Raw genomic sequence first — 20,398 nt, 5'->3', positions numbered from 1 at the left:
TGGAAAATGGGAGAGGATTCAGGGAGTGTACCATTAAAGGATCTCTCTAATCTGAATACCTTGGGTATCCCCCCTTTGGCCACATTTGGAGACGCAGCATTGGATAAGACGGGCTCCGTGTCTGACCCAGCGGACGTGGTCATACATTTTCACGTTCTCTGTGTTCCAGTGCTTGCATTACACCTTTGAACGTTTCATGTGTGCCCACAAAGTCCTTCCCTAATGAAAGGGACCAACTCTGAGTCTTGTAATACATAGTGGGATATTATTCTCCCATAGTATTAACAAACAAAGAGAAGTATTTTGAAAAATTTGAGAATGCAGACTTTTAATGTGTGGCATACACAAAATCCACCTTTTATCTGTTATTTCAACAAAGAATAAACTCACCTAATAATTTTTAAATAGAGGTGTGGATACCAGAACGAAACTTTTCCAACTCCTTTAATGAGCAACTTTAAAAAAATGCCTTCCCACAAAGAGTAGGGGAATTCCAAGATGTTGAAAGGCAAAAAGAGCATACATTCACGAGTTTAAATTTGGGGAATTTCCCTTTGCACTGGACACCGACAAAAAGTCTTTTAAACATCGCATTATAACGCAGCTGCGGCAACAACTACCTATGACTATCTCAAACAAGTTTTTTTAAGTATTCGTTTTAAAGTCATTCTCATTGAAGAGGACAGGTGGAAATACTTAGTTTGGAACTTAAGGAGGGGTTTTGTTTTCTTTTATCCAGTGTTGATGGATGCCGCGATGATACTTTTATTCCGTTTCCTGCTGTTTCCGTGCGCATTTCCTGAGGCACGTCCGACGGGCTTTCAGGTTTCCATGAATCAGAAGCACCCGCGGAGCCGGACAGCCGCACCCGCTGCTGACCCAGCTCCGCACTGCGCCCGCCACGGGCGGGCCGGGCCGCGACGCGGCGGCCGCGGGGCTCGGGCATGCGCAGCGCCGGGGCCGGAGCGTGACGGTGCGGAAGCGGCGCGCGCCTCCGCGCCTGCGCGGGGTGGGCGCGTGACCCGGAAGCGCTCCGGCGGTGCCTGCGGCTGCGGCGGGGCCCTGCACGCGGACAGCTCCCCCCGGCCGCGCGCCGCTCCCGCGCCGCTCCCGCCATGTCCCGCGGCTCCAGCGCCGGGTTCGACCGGCACATCACCATCTTCTCGCCCGAGGGCCGCCTCTACCAAGTCGGTGCGTGTCCGGGCCCGCGGGGCCGCCGCCGAATTGCCCCGTCACGGGCCCGGCCTGCCCGCGCCCCGGCCCGCGCCCCCGCCGCTCCCCGCCGAGCGGGGCTGTGGCCAGCTCGGGAAAGCTCCGCCGAGCCCGGCAGCCTGTGTGGAGGGGGGAGACGCGGCCCCTCCCGTGGCTCGGGAGTCTCGGTTCCCACCTGGCCTGGTCCCGCGGTGTGTGGGAGAAGCCTGGTGGGAGCGTGGAGCAGCGGCGGTCCCGGTCGTGCCGGCGTGGGGCCCGGGGAAGGGGTCCTCGCATGAGATAAGGAAAACTTAGAGCCGTGGTGGGCTCCCTCAAGTGTCCCCCGCCACGGGGAGCGACCTCCTCTGAGTCCTCGGTGTTTGATTTCAGATGCTTGGAGACCAAACTTGCAGCTATCCAGAGGCGTTTATTCCCCCTTACGTGTTTCTTTCAGTGAATCTTGCCAGGCCTCGGAGCGCTGTGTTTTGGGATCTGGGAACTATGATAGCTGTTTGAAATGGGATTTGAACTGCCTCAAACCCTGCATGCCAGAGTGACAAAGTCAGTTCTTGGATGTAACTCATGCGCTTTCTTGTTAGACCTGAATGCCGTGTCTTCTGTGCACTGTGGCCTGTGAGATAGCAGCAAGCATCCTTTGTTTTCAGGTTCCTTGGAAAAATCTGAAGCCAAGCTTCAGCTCCTTCTGTAGGCCTCTGTTATTCCTGTTTTTGCAGTGCACCAGGTTGTACGGAAGCACATCCTGGTGCTCCTTGTGTAGAATGCTTGATGACAGCACAGTTCAGCTCACAGTCTGGCAGGACAGTAGTTTGAGAGTGTTTCTGGAGGATCCTCACAACAGGGACAGATGAACTGTTTTGCAGCATCATCCAGATGCTGTCTTCCCCAGCTGCAGTGGCTTCACTGCACATCCACTGCATGCTATGTCCTTACATCTGTTTGTTCTCCAGGAAAGGAGAGATCTTTTTTGCTGGGACCGGATTGCATGAATTGCCCGTGGCAGCCATACAGTTTTTCTGTGACTGCCCTTGAGTTTTTCTCAGGAAGAAGCCTGTGTGGATTAGGCCTCGTGGACAGGTGGCCCAGTCTTGAGCAGTCCTTTCTGCAAGGAAGAATTAGGAAAGTGCCTGTGTGTAGGTGTCTGTACACAGACAGAAAGTTACCTGTACTAGATACCTGCATATGGGTGCTGTCATATATCTGGAGCATGTATAATGCTTGCAAGCAGCTTGCATGGTGAGCCTTATACATAGGGGTGGTAGGGACAGCCCTTCCTCACACAGGGTGTCAGTGGTTCTGTCACAGAAGAGGCCAGGTCTCCAACCTTCCGCTGCCATTAAAACAGGCTGGTTGGTCTGCATCACTTTTCGCTGTCTCTGTCACTGTACTACTCGTTGGGAATGGTTTCTGCATTCTGTAGCAGAGAGGAAACCAAGCCTTGGTTTTCTACCTCTGGGATATATTTAGCCATTAGGTTAATGTATGAGAAGTGTGTAGTACCTCCATACCTCTTAATAGTGTCGTAGAAACAAGTATCTGCATGTGTATTTGAGAGCTTCTGCACACAGTCTGAAGCTGTCTTAAAGCTATTTTAAGTACCTATGTGCTATAGGAAGAAAAATATGTAGATGTGCATAGTTAACTTCAAGCAAGAATGAGCTCACTTTGCCTGCAGCCAGGCTGGTAACTCGGACGGACGTGGTGCCACATGGGTGTTGCTGTTTCCCAGCATCTAGCCTCAGGCAGAAATCTCATGTTTGCTTGCAGTCAAATGTCCAGGTCTAGGTGGTTTTGTTTTATCTTTGTCCCTGTGCTGGATTAAGATTAGCTGGGGGCTCTCAAGGATGAGCATGGACATGTGCTGCTTTAAGACTGCCTTAAAACTTGAGGCAATTCTGGAATTTCTGGAATTTGGCAGTATGGGAACAGAGATTTCCAGCATAGTGATATTGGACTGAAATGCCTATACTTTGTCTTAGGTCTGTCTTCTGCTTTCAAAGCTCAGAAAACTCATGTGCCTTTGAAGTGATCTCATATCAGAAAACAGTTATTTCACATTACTGTGGTTAAAATCCCTCAGAGCATCAGTGTTCTCCTGCTACCTGTTAGTTTCTATTTTCAAAGGTGATGTTTCTTCTAAGTGGAGTTTTGGGAGGTGAAGAAAATTACTGCAGTCAAATTTCTGACTGTTGTGATGTATTCAGGGAACTGCAAGGGGCTGCTGTTTTGAGAGAGATTGTCTGCAGTGCTATTGAAATACTTACATAGCAGTAAACAGACTTAAAACAGCAGTAGCAACTTGGACTTGTTACATTGTAAGAGCCACTTCACCTTTTGGCATGTTTCTTTGAAAACGAGGTGATAATAGTACCTAATGGCCAGAAGGGACTGCAGTTTAGCAAGCCTGGATATTGATAGTTGTGAGCAAAAACTAGTTTGTGAGGGCACCTATTCCTGCTGCCACCTAAGTGTCACAGAACCACAGAATGGCTGAGATTAGGACGGACCTCTGGAGATGAGCAGGTCCCAAGCCCCTGCCCAAGGAGGCCCACCCAGAGCTGGATGCCCAGGACTGCATCCAGATGGGTTGTGAGTAGTACAGGCAACCTGTGCCAGTGCTCAGTCACCATCACAGTAAAAACATATTTTCAGGTGTTTAGGTGGACCCTCCTGTGTTGCAGTTTGTTCCAGTCGCCTCTGAATTGGTCCTGTCACTGGGCATCACTGAAAAAAGGCTGGCTCTGTCCATGTGCTTTACACCCTCCTTTCAGGTGTTTGTACAGACAAATAGACAAGTGTTGCAAAGCCCGGGCTTGGGGCTTCAAGCATGACCAGTTTGTGGGCAGTGCTGCCTCATGCCTCACTGGGTTTTGTGCTTTGCTGTAGTCTGGCACTGATCATCCCAGGTGAGCAGAGTTCTACAGAGGGAAAGGGAGACCATCCTTTATGGCACGTTTGGGTAACCAGTAAATGCTCTGATGTCTGAGAGTAGTAAATACTGTGCCATAAATACAGAACAGTGAGCCCTTCCTTAACACTGACTCAGCAGATTGAATATTAAGATGAAAGATTTGACTTTTTTTCATCTTCAGATTATTACTCTTCTGTTGTGCAATCCCTTCCATAGATCTGAGTGCAGCTTTGAAAACAGACAAGTTTCTTGCTCCCATTATTTTAAGATAGTTTTAGCAATTTGCTATGCTGTTTGTAGACATGTTCTAAATTCTGGGTTCACATGCATAGCTAACAAAAAAATTCACCTACTTTTAGCTGCTGTCTGAAACTTGCCACTCACTTAGGAAGTTCTGAATGTTTATCAAATATCGCCAGGCAAACAGTTTTTAAAGTTGTTGTTCCTAAGGCTTTTGAAATCATTAATCAAGGGAAATTTTTTTCATGGATCATTTCATGATCATTACCTCAGTGTTTGCTTCTTAATCCTTACATGAATAAATTCTTCTTAATATTTACATGAATAAAACACTGTTTAGTTGGCATCTGTGTAGCTTTCATTATAAAAAGCAAATAAAAGCATTGTAGTGTTTGAATGTCAAGTCAGAAAATATGCTAGTAAGGTTAAAACCTGTCTCCTTTGCCTCCTGTGTCATCATATCAGTTTCCATCTATATCAGTAGATTAGAAGAGAAGTTTATATCCTTTAAAATACTAAACTCCATGTCAAAAATCCTGTAAGAATTTATGCTTACTGTACATTAAGGTTGGACAATTTTGATCAAGTTCAGAATAGCCTTTTTGTTCTAAAAGTTATTCTGTTATTGTTAAGCTTGAACTGAACAAAAAATCAAATTATAAGAAACATTTGAAGGAAGCAGTGGCAGTGGTTTTGTGAAGAGAGTCAATGCACATTGTACTAAAGACCGTAAGGATACAAAGTACTGCACAAGTATTAAAGTATTAAAAAGGCCATAAGTTGGCGAGATTCATGTGTTGGGGGAAGGTGTGTCAGAGTTTATTTTACTAGTGTCTCTGACACAAGTTTTTTACTAACATTTATATATTTTTCTAGAATATGCGTTTAAGGCCATAAACCAAGGTGGACTTACATCTGTAGCTGTTCGTGGGAAAGATTCTGCAGTAATTGTAACACAGAAGAAAGTACCTGTAAGTAGTCTGTTTTTGAGGGGAAGTCTGGAAGGAGAGGAAAAAAAACGTGGGGGTGAGACTCAGCAATACTGATATTATACTTATTAGCACTGATATATATAGCTGTTTGAACTGAATATCTAATTATCATTCTGCTTTTTACGAGTTCTAGCTCCATGTAGTGCTCAACTGTACATTTTCTCACGAAGTACTGCAATATTGCTTTTCTCTGTAGTTGTTGAAGGGGTAAAGCTAAAATAGAAGTTGCTCCTGCTGAATTGAGCGTGCATTCATTGCTCTGGCTTGTAAGCGCTGAGCTGTCCATAACCAGTTCCCTGATTTCTTTAATTCCTGCTGAGAAAATGTTATACCAATAGCATGTAGAACAGGTTTTAATGAGTGTTTCAGCTCAGTGATGATGTACTGTTGATAAAGTGGGGAAATTCTTTTATGTTTGAAGGCCAGCATGCAATAAGAGAGCAAGCTTTTGTATGTGGGTTCTCAAAGTTTCTTCAGAGAGAAGAGGACTGTGCTGTTGATCATGTTCTTGATCTTATCCTTCTCCAGATACTGTGGTTTTAATCTTCCCCGTTCTCCAATGTCTTCCTTCTCATGCCTACAGCAGTAAAAAGTGGAAAGCCTGAAAGACAGTTTTTAGCTGCTATGGGTCCTTTTGGGCCTTTCTGTAAAAAACAGAGCATTCAGAGTTTGTCTTGGTGTTTTTTTTCTTTTTTTTTTCTTTTTTGTCTTTTTTCTTTTTACTTCAAGGACAGTGTTTGCTATTACATTATTTCTGTTTCCCCTTTAGGACAAGTTATTGGATTCCAGCACAGTGACTCATTTATTCAAGATTACTGAAAATATTGGCTGTGTGATGACAGGAATGACAGGTATTTAATTCACCATCTTTTTTAAGTATCTAAAATATGTCAGATTTTTTATGTAGTTTACCAGCGTTACATCATATAAAATAAATAAGTGCTCTAGGAGATTTGTTCCACTCAGTCTGGTTTTGGAGAACTTACCTACTTCTAATGGATATATTTAAAGACAATGTAAAGTTGGACCTGGAATTTATATTCTCAGGCAATGCTAGAAATAAACATGGTACATGTTCAGTGAAATTAATATTAGTTCTTTCTGTCTAGCTGACAGCAGATCCCAGGTGCAGAGAGCCCGCTATGAGGCTGCTAACTGGAAGTACAAGTATGGATATGACATCCCTGTGGATATGCTGTGTAAAAGGATTGCAGATATTTCTCAGGTCTATACACAGAATGCTGAAATGAGGCCCCTTGGTTGCTGTAAGTATAGTGTATGAAAATCATCTTTTCTGTTTCTTGTCTAAGTTTGCAAATTTGTATATAAGAAATTCTCACCCATTTTCAAAATGAATAACTGAGGGAGTAAGAGGGCTGAACAGGTGAATGAGAAAGCAGTGTTTTAAGTCTTGAATTGGAGCAATGATGTTACCATTGACTCAGCATTTGAGATGATGTAGCCTCTCTGACACTATTTCACATTAGTCTTTGGGGACTGATCTGTTCACACTGCAGTGATGTCTGTGAGCGGGAGATGATCTTTATAACCCTGTCTGTTTGTGGTGGTTTGACTCTGGATGGATGCCAAGTGTCTGCCAAAGCCTCTCCATCACTCTCTTCCTCAGCTGGACATGGAAGAGAAAAAATACCATGAAAGGCTTGTGGGTCAAGATAAGGGCAGGGAGGGATCACCCACCAATTACCACCATGGGCGAAACAGACTTGCCTTGGGGAAATTAATTGCATTTATTAACAAGCAAATAAAAATAGGATACTGAGCAGTAAAACCAGATCTTCAAAACAACTTCCTGCTGCCTCCTTCACAGATTTAACTTTTTTCCTGATTGTCTAGCTCTCCCACAGTAGCACAGGGAGATGGGAATGGGGTCTGTGGTCAGTTTGTAGCACATTGTTTCTGCTGCTACTTCCTCCTCAGAGGGAGGACTCCTCACACTCTTCCCCTGCTCCAATGTGTCTCCCACGGGAGACAGTCCTCCATGAACTTCTCCAAAGTGAGTCCTTCCCATAGGCTGCAGTTGTGTTTTCAGACTGCTCCAGGAAGGAGTCCACCTTACGTGGGGTGCAGTCCTTCAGGAACAGGCTGCTCCAATGTGGGCTCCTTTCGCCACAGCACCACACAGGTTTCACATGGGGCCACAGCCTCCTTCAGGCATCCACGTGCTCCAGCATGGGCTCCTCCAGGGGCTGCAGGTGGATGTATCTCCACCATGGATGTCTGTAGGCTTCAGGGGCAGAGCTTCCTCACCATGGTCTTCTCCACAGGCTGCAGGGGAATCTCAGCTCTGGCGGTTCCTTCCCTCCTTCATTTGCCTCAGTGTCTGCAGAGTTGTTCCTTTCACATGTTCTCACTCCTCTCTTCTTTGTCTGCAATCTCCTTCTTTTTTATTTCTTAAATACATTATCCTGGAGGCACTATCACCATTGTGGATGTGCTTAGCCTCAGCCAGCAGCAGGTTGGCCTTGGAACCAGCTGGCTTTGGCTCCTTTGGACATAGGGGAAGCTTCTGGCAGCTTCTCACAGAAGCCAGCCCTGTAGTCCTCTCACTACCAAGACCTTGCCATGCAAGCCCAATACACTGGGTAAACATCACTGTTAAAAGAGAGATGCAGAGTGCAATTATCCTTGTGCAGGTTTTGTGGCTTTTTTATCTAAGTAGTATGTATAGGACAGATCTGCATAATTTTTGATCCTAACTTAGCCATCATATATATAATGTAGAGAAAAAGTGCCTAAAAATATTTCCCTTGCAAATATTTCTACATGTCTTGTTTTATAGCAAGCTTAAAAAAAAGTTGTGTGTTGAGTCATTTTTTGTAGATATTCCTGGTCATCTGTGTGTTCTGCGGTTGGTTCTGAGTTGTTTTTTCTCTTATGTTTGGCTGTAAGCAAATTATAACTGTGCTGTTAGGCTGTTCAGGAACTGAGGTAAAAGACTTAACAGGTTTCCTCAATTACTTTTTCATTAAACATTCTGTCTGGGTTTCTTTTTGGTTGGTTGGATTTTGGTGATTTTTTTTTTTCCTTTTAAGGAGAATAGTTTCAGAATTGATGAATCACTTCTTGTAATCATAGTAGGCCCTAAGACTTGTGACTAAAGAAGCAACATTCAGGGTTGCACCACAGTTTCCATGATGGGGCAATTTTCCTATGCTTGTGTGCTTGTAGTTTTCAGGAAGGATTGTTTTTTTCTTCCCTTGGCAATTCCCATGCCTTGATACTACTGGAAATTTCTTTTTTAAAATACATGAATAAAAATATATTTTTCTTAACTTCCCTTAGCCTTTTTTGAAAATATGAGGGGATTTTTTTTCTATTGTATTGCTGCTCAGAAGTTTATCAGCTCTAACTACTAGTTAAAAGTTACACAAGTGTAAATAATTGAAAACCATTACTTTGTTCTGTTTTGGGTTTTCATTGCAAGTATTGCTTTTGACTTATTTTTTTAATATGCATATTGAGACAATGCAGCTGTAAATCAAGAAGTGAGGGTGAACATAGGTGCATCTCAGTGACGTGGTCAGTTTGTGTTACTTGAAAACTATCCAGCTTCCAAGCACTTAGTCAGATGGTCTTCAAAGACTCAGTTATGTCCTGATGTTTCCAGTTTTCATTTCAGATTTTTTTTAATTTAAAGAGGAAAAGGTATGCAATGCAGTGTTTTTCAGGATTACAAACAAGAAAGATAAATTTGGTCTTTTAATATTTCTATTAGTTTCAGCATGTTTGTGAAGTTGCTTTCTAGAAAAAGACATGGTAATAGAACTATTGTTTACACTTTTGTGTCATATAACACAATGTGATGTGAGCTGTGGCTGGGTAAACTTTGTATCAGGATTAAACTGTTGTATTTCCTGACTTTGTGGTTCTCTACACACTGAGCATGGCAAAAACATTTGTATGTTTAGTGAATAGCCTTCTTTGGGAATGACGGAAACACAGTGTCTGCTAAAAGGAGTTGCACACCTGGTAATGTGATGTTGGTAAGAAATGGCAAATTAGGGATAAAAAGGAAATCACAGCTCCAGGTACGGGACTGATTCCCAAAGATGAACTGCTGTGCCTGCATGTTTTTTCGCAGAGAGCGGTATCCATTCTGTTCTTCAGGTGAATTAAATTGCTAAAGTTGGGGAAATAAATAAATTAACAAATTTTCTCTTCAAGGTATGATTTTGATTGGTATTGATGAAGAACACGGCCCTCAGGTATACAAGTGTGATCCAGCAGGTTACTATTGTGGATTCAAGGCCACAGCTGCAGGAGTTAAACAGACAGAGTCAACCAGCTTTCTTGAAAAGAAAGTAAAGAAGAAATTTGACTGGACATATGAACAAACAGTAGAGGTAGGCCAGCAGAAGGAAATGAAAATTTGTTAAAAGTATTTTTAATGAATATGCTGCATGTAGGCTTGCAATGTAGAGAAATGCAGTTAGGCATTTCCTCTTTTCCTACAGTTCTGTATTGCTGCCAGAGCAAATATAGCTATTCCGACCAGAAAATCGCTTGAAAGTATTCTCCAAGTGTTTGAATAGTCATCTAATCTGCTTTTTTTGCTTTAGGTTAGCTGAAGCAGATTCTATAATTGTAGCACTCCCACTATAGCTAATGTTTGGTTACTACAGTGCTTGATTTTGAGGATACCAGTATGACTTAACTTTTAGTAACATTTAAAACAATCTTCGTATTAGAAGGCATTTCAGACAGTATCTTTGCATGATAAAATGATTTGGTTTCGTTGTGTTTTTTCTGCTATGAAAACATGTCCCTTTGCTTTTTGTAGATTGGGCCTTTTAGGGAAATGGCTGGAGAGGGACTGTATTCTGTAGCAAGGGGAAACTATTTGGAACTTCTAAGCTGAGATTTTGAAGTGAAAGGAAATAACTTTAAACCAGAAGGAAGGGTAGTTGTTAATGCTATGTCTATTAAGAAAAAAAAGCCTTAGTGCTTTCTTTTTAATGATAGGGGGTTTTGTCATCTTTCAGACAGCAATAACATGCCTGTCTACTGTACTATCCATTGATTTCAAGCCTTCAGAAATAGAAGTTGGTGTAGTCACAGTGGAAAATCCTAAGTTCAGGTAAGTGGTCAGTGTTGATAAAATTTGGTGTGTTTCTCTGGTTATGTGCAATTAGTTTTACCTTCTTGTGTAACTGTAAATTGAGAAAAAGAGATAAATTTCAGAGGTTGAAATTTTGAAGGGTTTTTCACTTGTAACTCTTCAAAATGTGTAGGGGTGGAAAACATTGTCTAAAAAAACCCCCACAGTTTTAAAATATGTGACATGGGTAAAGGATTTAGTAGAGAAAAGTGTTCTCTTTCATTTCTTAAAAGGATATTGTTTCCTCTGGTGATTGAAATGTAGTTACATCTGGTGTAGAAGTGTTTTCATGCTTAGAAGCATAAAAATTGTTTGTAGTATTGGTATCTGGAGTCCACTCCCAAATCATAGTAATGCTAACTAATGCAGTAAAGTCTGGTTTATATTATGGAATATTTACAAGTCACTTAAATTCTTTAATCCTTTTCTAAATCGAATCTTTAAAGTATTCTTGCTCATCTTTTAATTGCTAGCATTTCTGAACATCTAAAATGTAGTCAGTAGATCATGGATTTGTATGGTTTGAAATACTGTATTTAAATTTGGTAAGATTAAAAGATCATGGATTTAAAAAATCACTAGTGATTTGAAAATGGCTGAACTATTTACTTTCTGAGTATGCTGCATTCCCATCTAGCATGAAAGCAAGGCACCTGCTATTTCTTCCCTCCTCCATTATTGCCTGCAGTGCACTGTGTGCACCAAAATTGCTTTGTCAGTGTATCAAGATACCTGGAAGGCTTCCTGCTGAGGGCAGGAAGGCTTCACATGGGATACAGTGTACTTGGCAGCCTTCTCACAACACAGTCTATAGCTGCAGAAGTATGAATTAATTGTGGGAGAAAAAGTTGGGGGGATTTTTTTATAATGCAAAAGAACCCTCCAAGTTTGGCTTACCTAAAGTTTAGGTAAGTCTGGCTTGCTGCAGAGGGATTCAGTTATTTCTGCTTTAGTCTTTTATTGTTTGTTTGTTTTTTTTTTTTTTAAAGAAAGAGAGGAACAGTTAAATGGGGGACAGAGTCCTCTGTTAGTGTAGTCTAACTACTTGGTAAGTGGGGATTGAAGAGAGGCTTCAAGCATTTGGGGTCCACAGGTTCAATCTTTTAAGTGCTTGCTTCCTAACGTTTTTAAGGTTGACACGGTGGTGATGGCTGGTTTTGCATTTGGTGGTGTGTGCTGAGGACAACAGAACAGCTCAGTGTTTGTGAGAAAGCACACAGGAGCTGCATGACCCCTTTCCTACTGCCACTCAAGGGTCAAGTGCTACCTTCTCACTAGGTCTCAACTTGCAAATGCATTACTCACAAAGAATTATTTGTTCATTTTCTATCATTTGTTACCTCCTTAATCTCTAGTGCCTTTGATTCTTCCTTTATTTTTCAAAAGAATTGGAATGTCAGCCTGTGGCCCTGGCAGCAGGGCTTTAAAGGGCAGAAAGATGCATTGCTGTAAAACTTATTTGTATAGATATTAGGTTGTAATATTGGAGCTTAAGGGAAAGAATCATTTAAGCTATTCAAGATTTCTTTTTGTTCTTTCAGGATCCTTACAGAAGCAGAGATTGATGTGCACCTTGTAGCTCTGGCAGAGAGAGACTAATTAGCGTTCCTGTTTCCATTGTCTGTGCTTCTGGCCAGGATGTTTGGTGAAAAGAAAACATTTAATAATGGTTTTAGATTATGGGTGGAAAACAGTGTTCGCTATATGATGTATTTTACTCTGTACAAATAAAACAGAGGTTTTTGAAATTCTTGGTGTCTTCTTTTAATGTTATTTTTTAAACTTCCAATTCTATGAAATTGTCATAAAAATGCTTGATGACTTTTAGTGTTTCTGCGATACTTGCTTGCCTTTTAATTGTATTTTTAAAGAAATTTTATACTCTGATCTGTATTTTTCATCTGAGCTATTTGGCTCCTCATGTAGAATTAATATCAGGTTTTGTGGTGTGTGTGTCTTGAGATAATTCTTACATTCACATTCATTCTCTCCATGGCCTGATGTTGAAAGCCTTACAACATTACTGGTTTAATTGCGGGGAGGTTAGGAAGACCTTACTTGCTCAGGTTTATATGAGGATATAGTGCAAAAGCTGAAGGAAAAAGCTTGAGCTGTGAGTCCCAGTCCTTTGGACTAATTTATTGGGAGTGCATGTAGTGCATTTAAGAGATGTCTTCTATAATTAAACAGCTCTAACCTGACATTTATTTAGGGAAAATATTCTATATGTAGTGTACTTTGGGATTTTGGCTGTTAGTCACCTACCAGGTTTTGAGGCTTTGGGCAGTGCCAGAAGCAATGTTTGGGCTAGATGGGGCCAAGACAAAGTCCATCAATGGCAGTGTTGATGCTGGGAAGCAACTCCCCTTGCTCCTGCAGAGGTTTTGGGTTTGGAGATGAGACTGCAAAAACTGCAGTGAAGAAAAATGCCTTTTTGTTTTGCTTCAGTTGAAGAGGTTCCAGCCTCAGCAGTAAATAGGGAGATGATGAAGTTGTGAGGGAGGAGGCACTGAGGAGAAGGGGAAGATTACCAGGTAGTTTTAGCTGTTGCACACGAGTCTCCTTGAAAGAATGCCAAGCTAATGTAACTTCTTACCTTCATTCCTCTGCTGTGCTTTTCCCATATTGGCTTTAATTATTCCAAAATTCTCTGATTTTTTTCAATGCATTTGGGAAAGGCCTTGTAAGTTGTCAGAAACTGGTTAATTTTTTTCTTTGTGCTTTACAGTTAAAGCCCCTTGAAAGTGTATTTTTCAAGTTCATTGTAGCAAAGAAGATGCAATTCTGTGTTTGGTGGCTTTAATAAAAGATAATGCTAACCTTATGTGATAACTGAGTTGAGGAGATTTGGATGTATAGTGGATTGTTGACTTCACAAAGCTACTTGGGTTTCTATTCGTGCCTCCAAATTTCATCTTCCCTCATGTCAGATAGTGTAGTGTAGATGGTAAGATAAGCACCCCTGCTTCTGGTTTTGGGTTGGTTATCTGAGAATTCTGTGTGGGTTTGTGCAACAGTTGGCACATTTGTGCAACTAATGGCACATTCAGAAAGATCTGTGTTGTTTCAGCTGCCAGTGATGGCTGTGTTTCTGAAAACCTGTAGGGCCTTTCTTCCTAATACTCCAGTTGTATAACAACCTGGAACTTGAGTAGGCTTAGGTCATGGTTTAGTCTGCCACAAAATACCATCCACTGGTAGTTTGTTCTTGATCAGCTTTAATAATGTATAGAATACTTCACTAATGACTTCTTGAACAAAAATTAAAGGGAAGATGGTAATCGGTGATCCATATGACTAGAGCATATTTGCATAGTATTCAGTATCAAAATTCCCTGCAAGTCCTTTAATTCTAAATTTTGGAGCTTGTATGGGGTTGTATAACACAAGTGGTGGTTCTGAGAGCAGTGAGTGTTTGTTCATACCTTGCCTGTTTTGCAACGCAGAACATCCTGTCTTGAGTTCAGAGATGATGAAATAAGCTGTCTACAATATATTGATGGTGAACGTTGCCTTTTTTTATAAGGAAAGTTAAAGTCACAGCAATTGAAATGGCATTTTTGCTAGTATTTTGCCCTGTAGAGAAAATTCATGGTTCTCTTTTCATATTAAGAATGGAGAAAAGTCAAAGCTTTTTGTTACTGAAGAGAAGGCTGCAATGCAGCTGGGCATACCTGACTGAATGGGAAACCCCCGTGTATCACACATAACACATAATTACATTCTTCACTCCCTGGAGCAGATATCACCTGCAACCAAGCTGTACAGCTGTGGCCGGTGCTGAGCTGTACCTGGTATCACCTGCTGTTCCAAACCTGGCACTTCCAAAGAAACTGGAGTATGTGTGGTATGGTCATGGTGCTTCTAGTTTGGGTAGAGCTTATCAAGAGCGATACCAGACTGGGGATTGCTCCAGGTATTTGTGGTTTGTTGTGCCAGTGCGGAAAACTGACAGATGCAGTTCCAGTGTGAACGCACAAGTAAGTAGTTAAACAGGAATAGGATCAAGTTTTATTTGCATACCAGACCCACGTCAGTGTTACCTGTACTAAATTTGAACTGGCTCTGCACAGCCTGGTAACTGTCCACATTACAATACCAGTGTTCTTTATCTGTGGTGTAGTGTAAACATGCAAATGCCAGGTACATGCAGTCAGCTTAGGTAAATCAGTATTTACTGAACTCTGAAAATCATCTGGATTTCTTATGAGTAACCTCCCTCCCCCCACGCAAGTGGGGCCTCAAAGACAGTAATGGTATGTATTATAAACAGAAGTAGCTCAATGGGGAGCCAGCTGCTCACCCATCCCAGGATATGTTTGTCCAGCTGTATGCTGGAACATTTTGTCCAGAAGGATCCTGTGACAGGCAGTATCGAAAGCTTTACTGAAATCCAAAAGAATTGTATCACCTGGCTTCCCCTGATCAACTGGGTGAGTCACCTTGTCATAAAAGGAAATCAGGTGTGACAAGCAGGACTTTCCTCTCATGAAGCTGTGTTGGCTGTGACCAGTGACTGTGTCCTTTAGGTGTTCAAAAGCGTTTTCCCAGGGGACCTTACTAACTAGTTTTCTGAGCAGCCTGACATCTGCTCTCCTCATGTCTAGAGTTTAAGTTTGCTGGCACTTCTCCTCATGTCAACACAGATTTTAGACTGTTGCTTCATGGTCACTGTGGCCAATCTCCACTCATAAGACCCTCTCTTAACACACAACAATCCTGTTAAGGCAGGCAGTAGTGAACCTCTGTGGGATTTCAGATATGTCTTAAGAGCATATGTGGTCCTGCGTAATGCACAATGTTTTGCCGTATCTTTTCACTGTAAAGCTGATGACAGTCTAAGGACGGGTAGATGGGGAGTTCAGATGGAGCGAGTACATATAGATAAAACAATTTTAATGACATGGAATAATATGCAGCATTCTTCTCTACCTTCTCTGTCCTGTTTTGCATTAAATCAATGTCCAGGTTTATCAAATAAGAAATATTTCGGTTCAGCACACATTGTTGAAAGTAAGATGAAAGAACTAGGTCTGTCATTTTCTAGCATCTGAAGAAAAAAGTACAAAACTTTCTCATGTTTTTCCCCTGACACAGAAGCAAAGCCTGCTATTTTGAGTTCTGTAAAACAGCAGCCTTACTGGGTCATGAGACCAAGTTTTGTAAAGCATATTCATGACAGTATTCATGTTTTCTTCTAGGAAAAAGGCTACACTATCAGGGTAGTAATGGTAGGGGCATTGCTTTTCATTTTGTAATCAGTGGATTTTTGCTTTTTCAGATGGGAATTTTTACTTGTTCCAGCCAGTTCTTGCTAGTAACAATTTGTTCTGTTCTGTTGTTTTGCTGTAACCCAAACAACTTGGAAACAATGCAAGACATCCTGTGGTTCAGGATCTGTTGGAACAGTGAAGCTCTCATGCCCAAACTAAAACAAGTATCATCACATGCTTATGCAAAGCTGTTTAAAATAGTCTGGACTCTGTTTGTTTATTGTGGTTCTCATATTTTAGAAAACCCCATGAAACATTTTAACCTGTCCTTTGTAGTATATCTATATAGATAAACTTGCATTTTTAAGTGACTGTCAAAACCCTCAGTTATTAGCAGTATTTGCTGCTCTTCACTCGGATTTTCTTAGGAGTCATCTTTTCTGTAGTGATAGTCTTACCTATGTCACCATCTTCTATGAAAATTCTGTGCTGCAATGTTAAAAATGGCAGCTCTAATGTACTTCGCTATAAACCTGATGAATAAATAGAGCCAGCATATCACTAAGTCAAAATCCAGCTAACTGCTTGGCAGAATTGAGTCATCTTCCAAGTAGTGTGTGCTTCCACTTTTTGGGGTTAGTGCTTTTCTCCTGGTTCTTTTTAGAACCTGCCAGCCCTGGCTGATCTTCCTGGGACTGCAGATGCACTACATGGCCATCTTCTACCTGTCATTGTGGCTTAGCTGATACGTTCATTGAACCACAAGCCTCTGGAATGAAGTTTTCTATCTGAGTCTTTAGCAGCATAGTATGCAGTGCAGATTAGCATACGCAAGCCAAGACTTCATTTTTTTTGCCAGCGAATTGTGTTTGTTTCCTCTTCCAGAAAACTGACTCTTGTGACACCCAGTGGCATAGAGAGTTGTGAACATAAGGTATTAATCCTTTATGAGATTCCTTAGACTAGAAGGCAAGCCTCTCTCAAGTTAGAGAGTCAAATTTGCGAGCTGATGGAGAAAAATGGCATGAATGTGCATGGACTGGGATTGCATGAGCATGAATAGGGATGCCATTCAGTGGCGTCTCATGTTGCTGTGATGCTTGCAGGTGTGCTCAATCTCCCTGTTGTTTTTTTTTTTGTTTGTTTGGTTTTTTTTCCAGCTCTTCCTTCAGCAAGCACTGGTGCTTATTTGCATTTGTAAAGAGCCATTCTCTTTACTTAATTGATGGGAAACATTGGGTATTTTCGTTCAATTCTCTGTTGCATAAGTGACCTGAATCGTCTTGCTCTGGGATCAAATTGGCTGTAGTGCAGGTGTAAAAGAGGGAAGAGGGAAATGGGATTGCACTGCCTCTGTGTTAAGCCACTGAGAAACCACAGCCTGCATCACCAAAGGAACAGGAGTTTCCATAGCTCGTAATCTCCCTGGCTAGTCTTTGACTTAAACCTATATGATGACACCTGGCTCACCAGAGTTGTGTTTGCCTTTGTCAGCAGGTGACTCGAGCCTTCACTTGGGCAGCATCAAGACTACTCCCATTTCCTCTGAGGAAGGTTTCTCTGGGGACAGTGCTGTTACAGCAGCTCCTCAGTTCCTCTGTTTCTGTAACAACTGTGTAGCCCAGAAATTTCCAGGGTTACCCAGGGAACCTGATATGGAAACAAGCTCATGTTTAAAAGAAACAAAACAACAAAACTGAGCCGGAGCAATAGCTCAGTGTGGACACTGATTTAACCTTGATACCGGTCCTGCAATAATAGTACCAGCACAGGGGGCAGTGCAGCACAGGATCCATAAGCAGGGTCTGGTTAAAATGGTGGCACACCTGGTAGGAGTGACAGTCAAAATTCTGCCTTGTAAGTAAATATTTTCTCCGGGGAAAGATGGGATATTAGTTCTCAGAATCCATAGAAACCTCCTTCATGAAATCTAACTGGAAGCTGAGATGGTTGGCTAGGCAGGGGTTCTCTCTGGGCAGTGCACCGTTAGGTCATTTAGGAAGCCAGAATTTTCAACAAGGTATCAAGAAAACCTGCAGCAAGCTGGCTGCCAGAGGGGACAGCAGCTGCCTTGCATTGGGTTTTAGCACAAAGGGGAAGGGCAGCCTTTCTTTATTTTCCTTTTCTGTCGCTGTCCCTTAAACCACTTGTAGCCTTGCATACCTTTAGGGCATTGTGAAGAAATGTATTTGGATTGAATGTTAGCCTAGTTTCAGTTAACAGTATTTGAAAATGCCTGCTGACAGAAAAAAAAACCAAAAAATGTTTCTCATCTAAGGATGTGGTGAACCTTGAAAATAGGCTACCACGTTAGCTTAGTTATTCACTGCCCCTGAAGGTAACAGGAAGCAGGCTGAGGATTGCTGGAGTCAAAGCTGTTAGCAGAAAGGATGGGAGAGAAGGGAGGATTTTCAGTGATGATCAGGAAGGCTGCCTGACTTGCCACAAGGTAGTGGCAAGTTGCCTGAAACCTCAATCTCCAGTGGATATTTTTCAGCCTGCAGCTCCAGGTTGCTGCGCCTGGTGGGTGTCTGCATGCATGAAATGTTTGTTGAATGCTTATTAAAAGATTAGGTGATGATGTTCCCCATTTCTGTCTCCAGGAGAAGTTTCTATTACTAACCTCGCTTACCTAGTAACCAAGCAAGTAAATAAAGTACAAAATAGTGTAGAATTGGCTTTGGAGGTGCAAAAATAGTTATATCCCATGGGTGACAAGAGTACTTACCAGGAAGTAATTTTTTTAACTTTTTTTCCTACTTAGAGTACCTTGCACTGACACCTACATCTTTCTCACTCCAATGCAGGAAACAGACCTGGGCTCTTGTGTAGGTAGGTAGTTCATCAGGGGACATCTGTATGAAGTGCCTTAATGCTCTGCAAGTTCAAAGTCAGGAGTTACAGAGGTGGGCTGCAAAGTAAGTCTGGATGGGGAAGAAAAAAACCAAACCCAGATGGTGTGAATGTCCTGGTATGCAGGTAAGGAAAAGAGAACAAGGTTGTTGAAAAAAGGAAGATAACAAAAGAAATTAATGATAAGTAGCATTACAAGTGGTCTGTATTACATGAATGAAGTAGCAAAGGCCAATTTCAAGAGGGGAATTTAGTTACTAATAGAGAAAAAGAGAATAGAATGGATTTTTCTGCTCACTGATGCTGGACATATTGATAAATAAAAGCATGTGCAATGCATCAGCAGGGCAATTGAGAAACTGCTTCTGTTGATGAAGTACATATTTGCAAAATGATGTTACACTCTTTATTTCAAATGCAGATAATAACGAGTGTGTGATGCTTTCCCACTTTGGTAGCAAATCAAAACACATACCACAACATTACACAGACACTTGTGCTTTGTAACAAGAATCAACATGTGTGGATAGATACCTGCTGTAATCCAGCTCTGCTGGGAACAGGGAGCTTTCAAAGGTGCTGGAAAGACCAAGATGTGCTGCAAGTGCAGAGTGGGCAAAGAGCCTTGTTTGAGCTTCTAGGCTCAGGTGCATGACATTAGGCTCTTGGTGTGAGCAGGGCACAGGGCCACAGAGTCAGAAACAGCTGCCTTCAGCCGCTGCTTGGTCTCACACTGCCTTTGTGCTAGCACTGGCATCCATGTGAATGCAAGCTGACACTGCTCAGGAGGCCCTTCTGGGCCAGTACTCATCCCTTTGCTGCAGGATTAACTTTTGTCTCAGCTCAGCTCACTGGCTCATCACACAGTTGCATGGGCTCCAATGCTCTTAGAACAGAGAGGGATAAGATCTTGAGGAAACAGGGAGGGTAGGACCCAGTTAGCACAGGCTGCTGTTTTATCATCCTGTCAGAGTGCAAAAAGCACACCCCTCGATTTGGTTGTGCCACATACTGTGGGTTGCTACGGTTATATTGTGTTGGTATTTGAAATATTTTCAGATGGATTGTTTCCTAGGAGAATAAACAATTGCTTTTTGCCAACATCACGCACATCACTAGCTCAGGGCACTCTCTAGCACTAAAGCACAACCCTCCAGATGGTGCTTCAGCCACTCTGTAGGTGCCGCCCCATTCACAGCCATACAAAGAGCGTGAAACTCCTTATGCATGTGCTTCGTTCAGTTTGCGAAAAACCGGTGTTTTGAAAGGGCTGCATTTAAGAGCTGTGGTTGCTGCCTGGAATTGCTCCAGCTGGTGAAAGTCTCCAGCTCCCTCCCTTTGGTCTTGACAAATACTGTGGAGCTGCTGAGACAGGTTAGTTGTGCTGCCTAGTGTGTTGTTTTCTGCTCTCCCATAATGTTCTGACTCGGATGTACCTTAAGGTCTGTTGAAAATAAATAAATGAAATACAGCAAAACTGTATTGTATTGTATTGTACATCTATGCTGAAAGATAGGCATCTAACACAACTAGTATTTACAATAACTGAACAAAACCTGGGCACTCAGTTTTGCACATCTCTTGGTTTCTAGAGCTGGGAAAGAAAACAGCATTGTCCTCAGTAAGCAGGGTCATGTGAGGATAGCTGAGCTAGAAAGGAAGCCAACCCAAGCACTGCTGTGCTCTCACAAGCCTTCTGCCACGGGCTGTGGGAGAGGATTCAGAACAGCATTAAATATAGTTGCAGCAGAACCTGCCTGGCTAGTTTCTCCTGGATTTGTGCTTTGAAATTTTCATTGAAAATGTCCTTGCATGGTGCAGTCTCACCAATAATAGCAGTGGGGTGGACATGTCTCCACCA

At 42.2% G+C, this 20,398-nt stretch overlaps 1 protein-coding gene across 1 annotated transcript; it reads left to right on the top strand.

The window, feature by feature from the left end:
- The first annotated feature begins 1,028 nt into the window (after positions 1-1,028).
- PSMA6 (proteasome 20S subunit alpha 6) lies at positions 1,029-12,222 on the top strand. The gene is made up of 7 exons (XM_039552742.1): positions 1,029-1,191; positions 5,237-5,331; positions 6,122-6,203; positions 6,462-6,617; positions 9,538-9,716; positions 10,356-10,450; positions 12,013-12,222. Exons 1-7 carry the CDS (start codon positions 1,116-1,118, stop codon positions 12,068-12,070), a joined length of 741 nt encoding a protein of 246 aa, XP_039408676.1. The 5' UTR covers positions 1,029-1,115; the 3' UTR covers positions 12,071-12,222.
- Positions 12,223-20,398: the final 8,176 nt, after the last annotated feature.

This window comes from Corvus cornix, chromosome 5 (genome assembly GCF_000738735.6).
Source record: "Corvus cornix cornix isolate S_Up_H32 chromosome 5, ASM73873v5, whole genome shotgun sequence".
Classification (NCBI taxonomy): domain Eukaryota; kingdom Metazoa; phylum Chordata; class Aves; order Passeriformes; family Corvidae; genus Corvus; species Corvus cornix.
This window is presented reverse-complemented; position numbering and strand designations above follow the sequence as displayed.

Bases quoted from the DNA above. Each gene is read 5' to 3' on its own strand.
- PSMA6 (XM_039552742.1), top strand. From the start codon at position 1,116: ATGTCCCGCGGCTCCAGCGCCGGGTTCGACCGGCACATCACCATCTTC. The intron at 6,618-9,537 runs GTAAGTATAGTG...TTTCTCTTCAAG, and splicing joins AATGAGGCCCCTTGGTTGCT to GTATGATTTTGATTGGTATT. The intron at 9,717-10,355 runs GTAGGCCAGCAG...GTCATCTTTCAG, and splicing joins CATATGAACAAACAGTAGAG to ACAGCAATAACATGCCTGTC.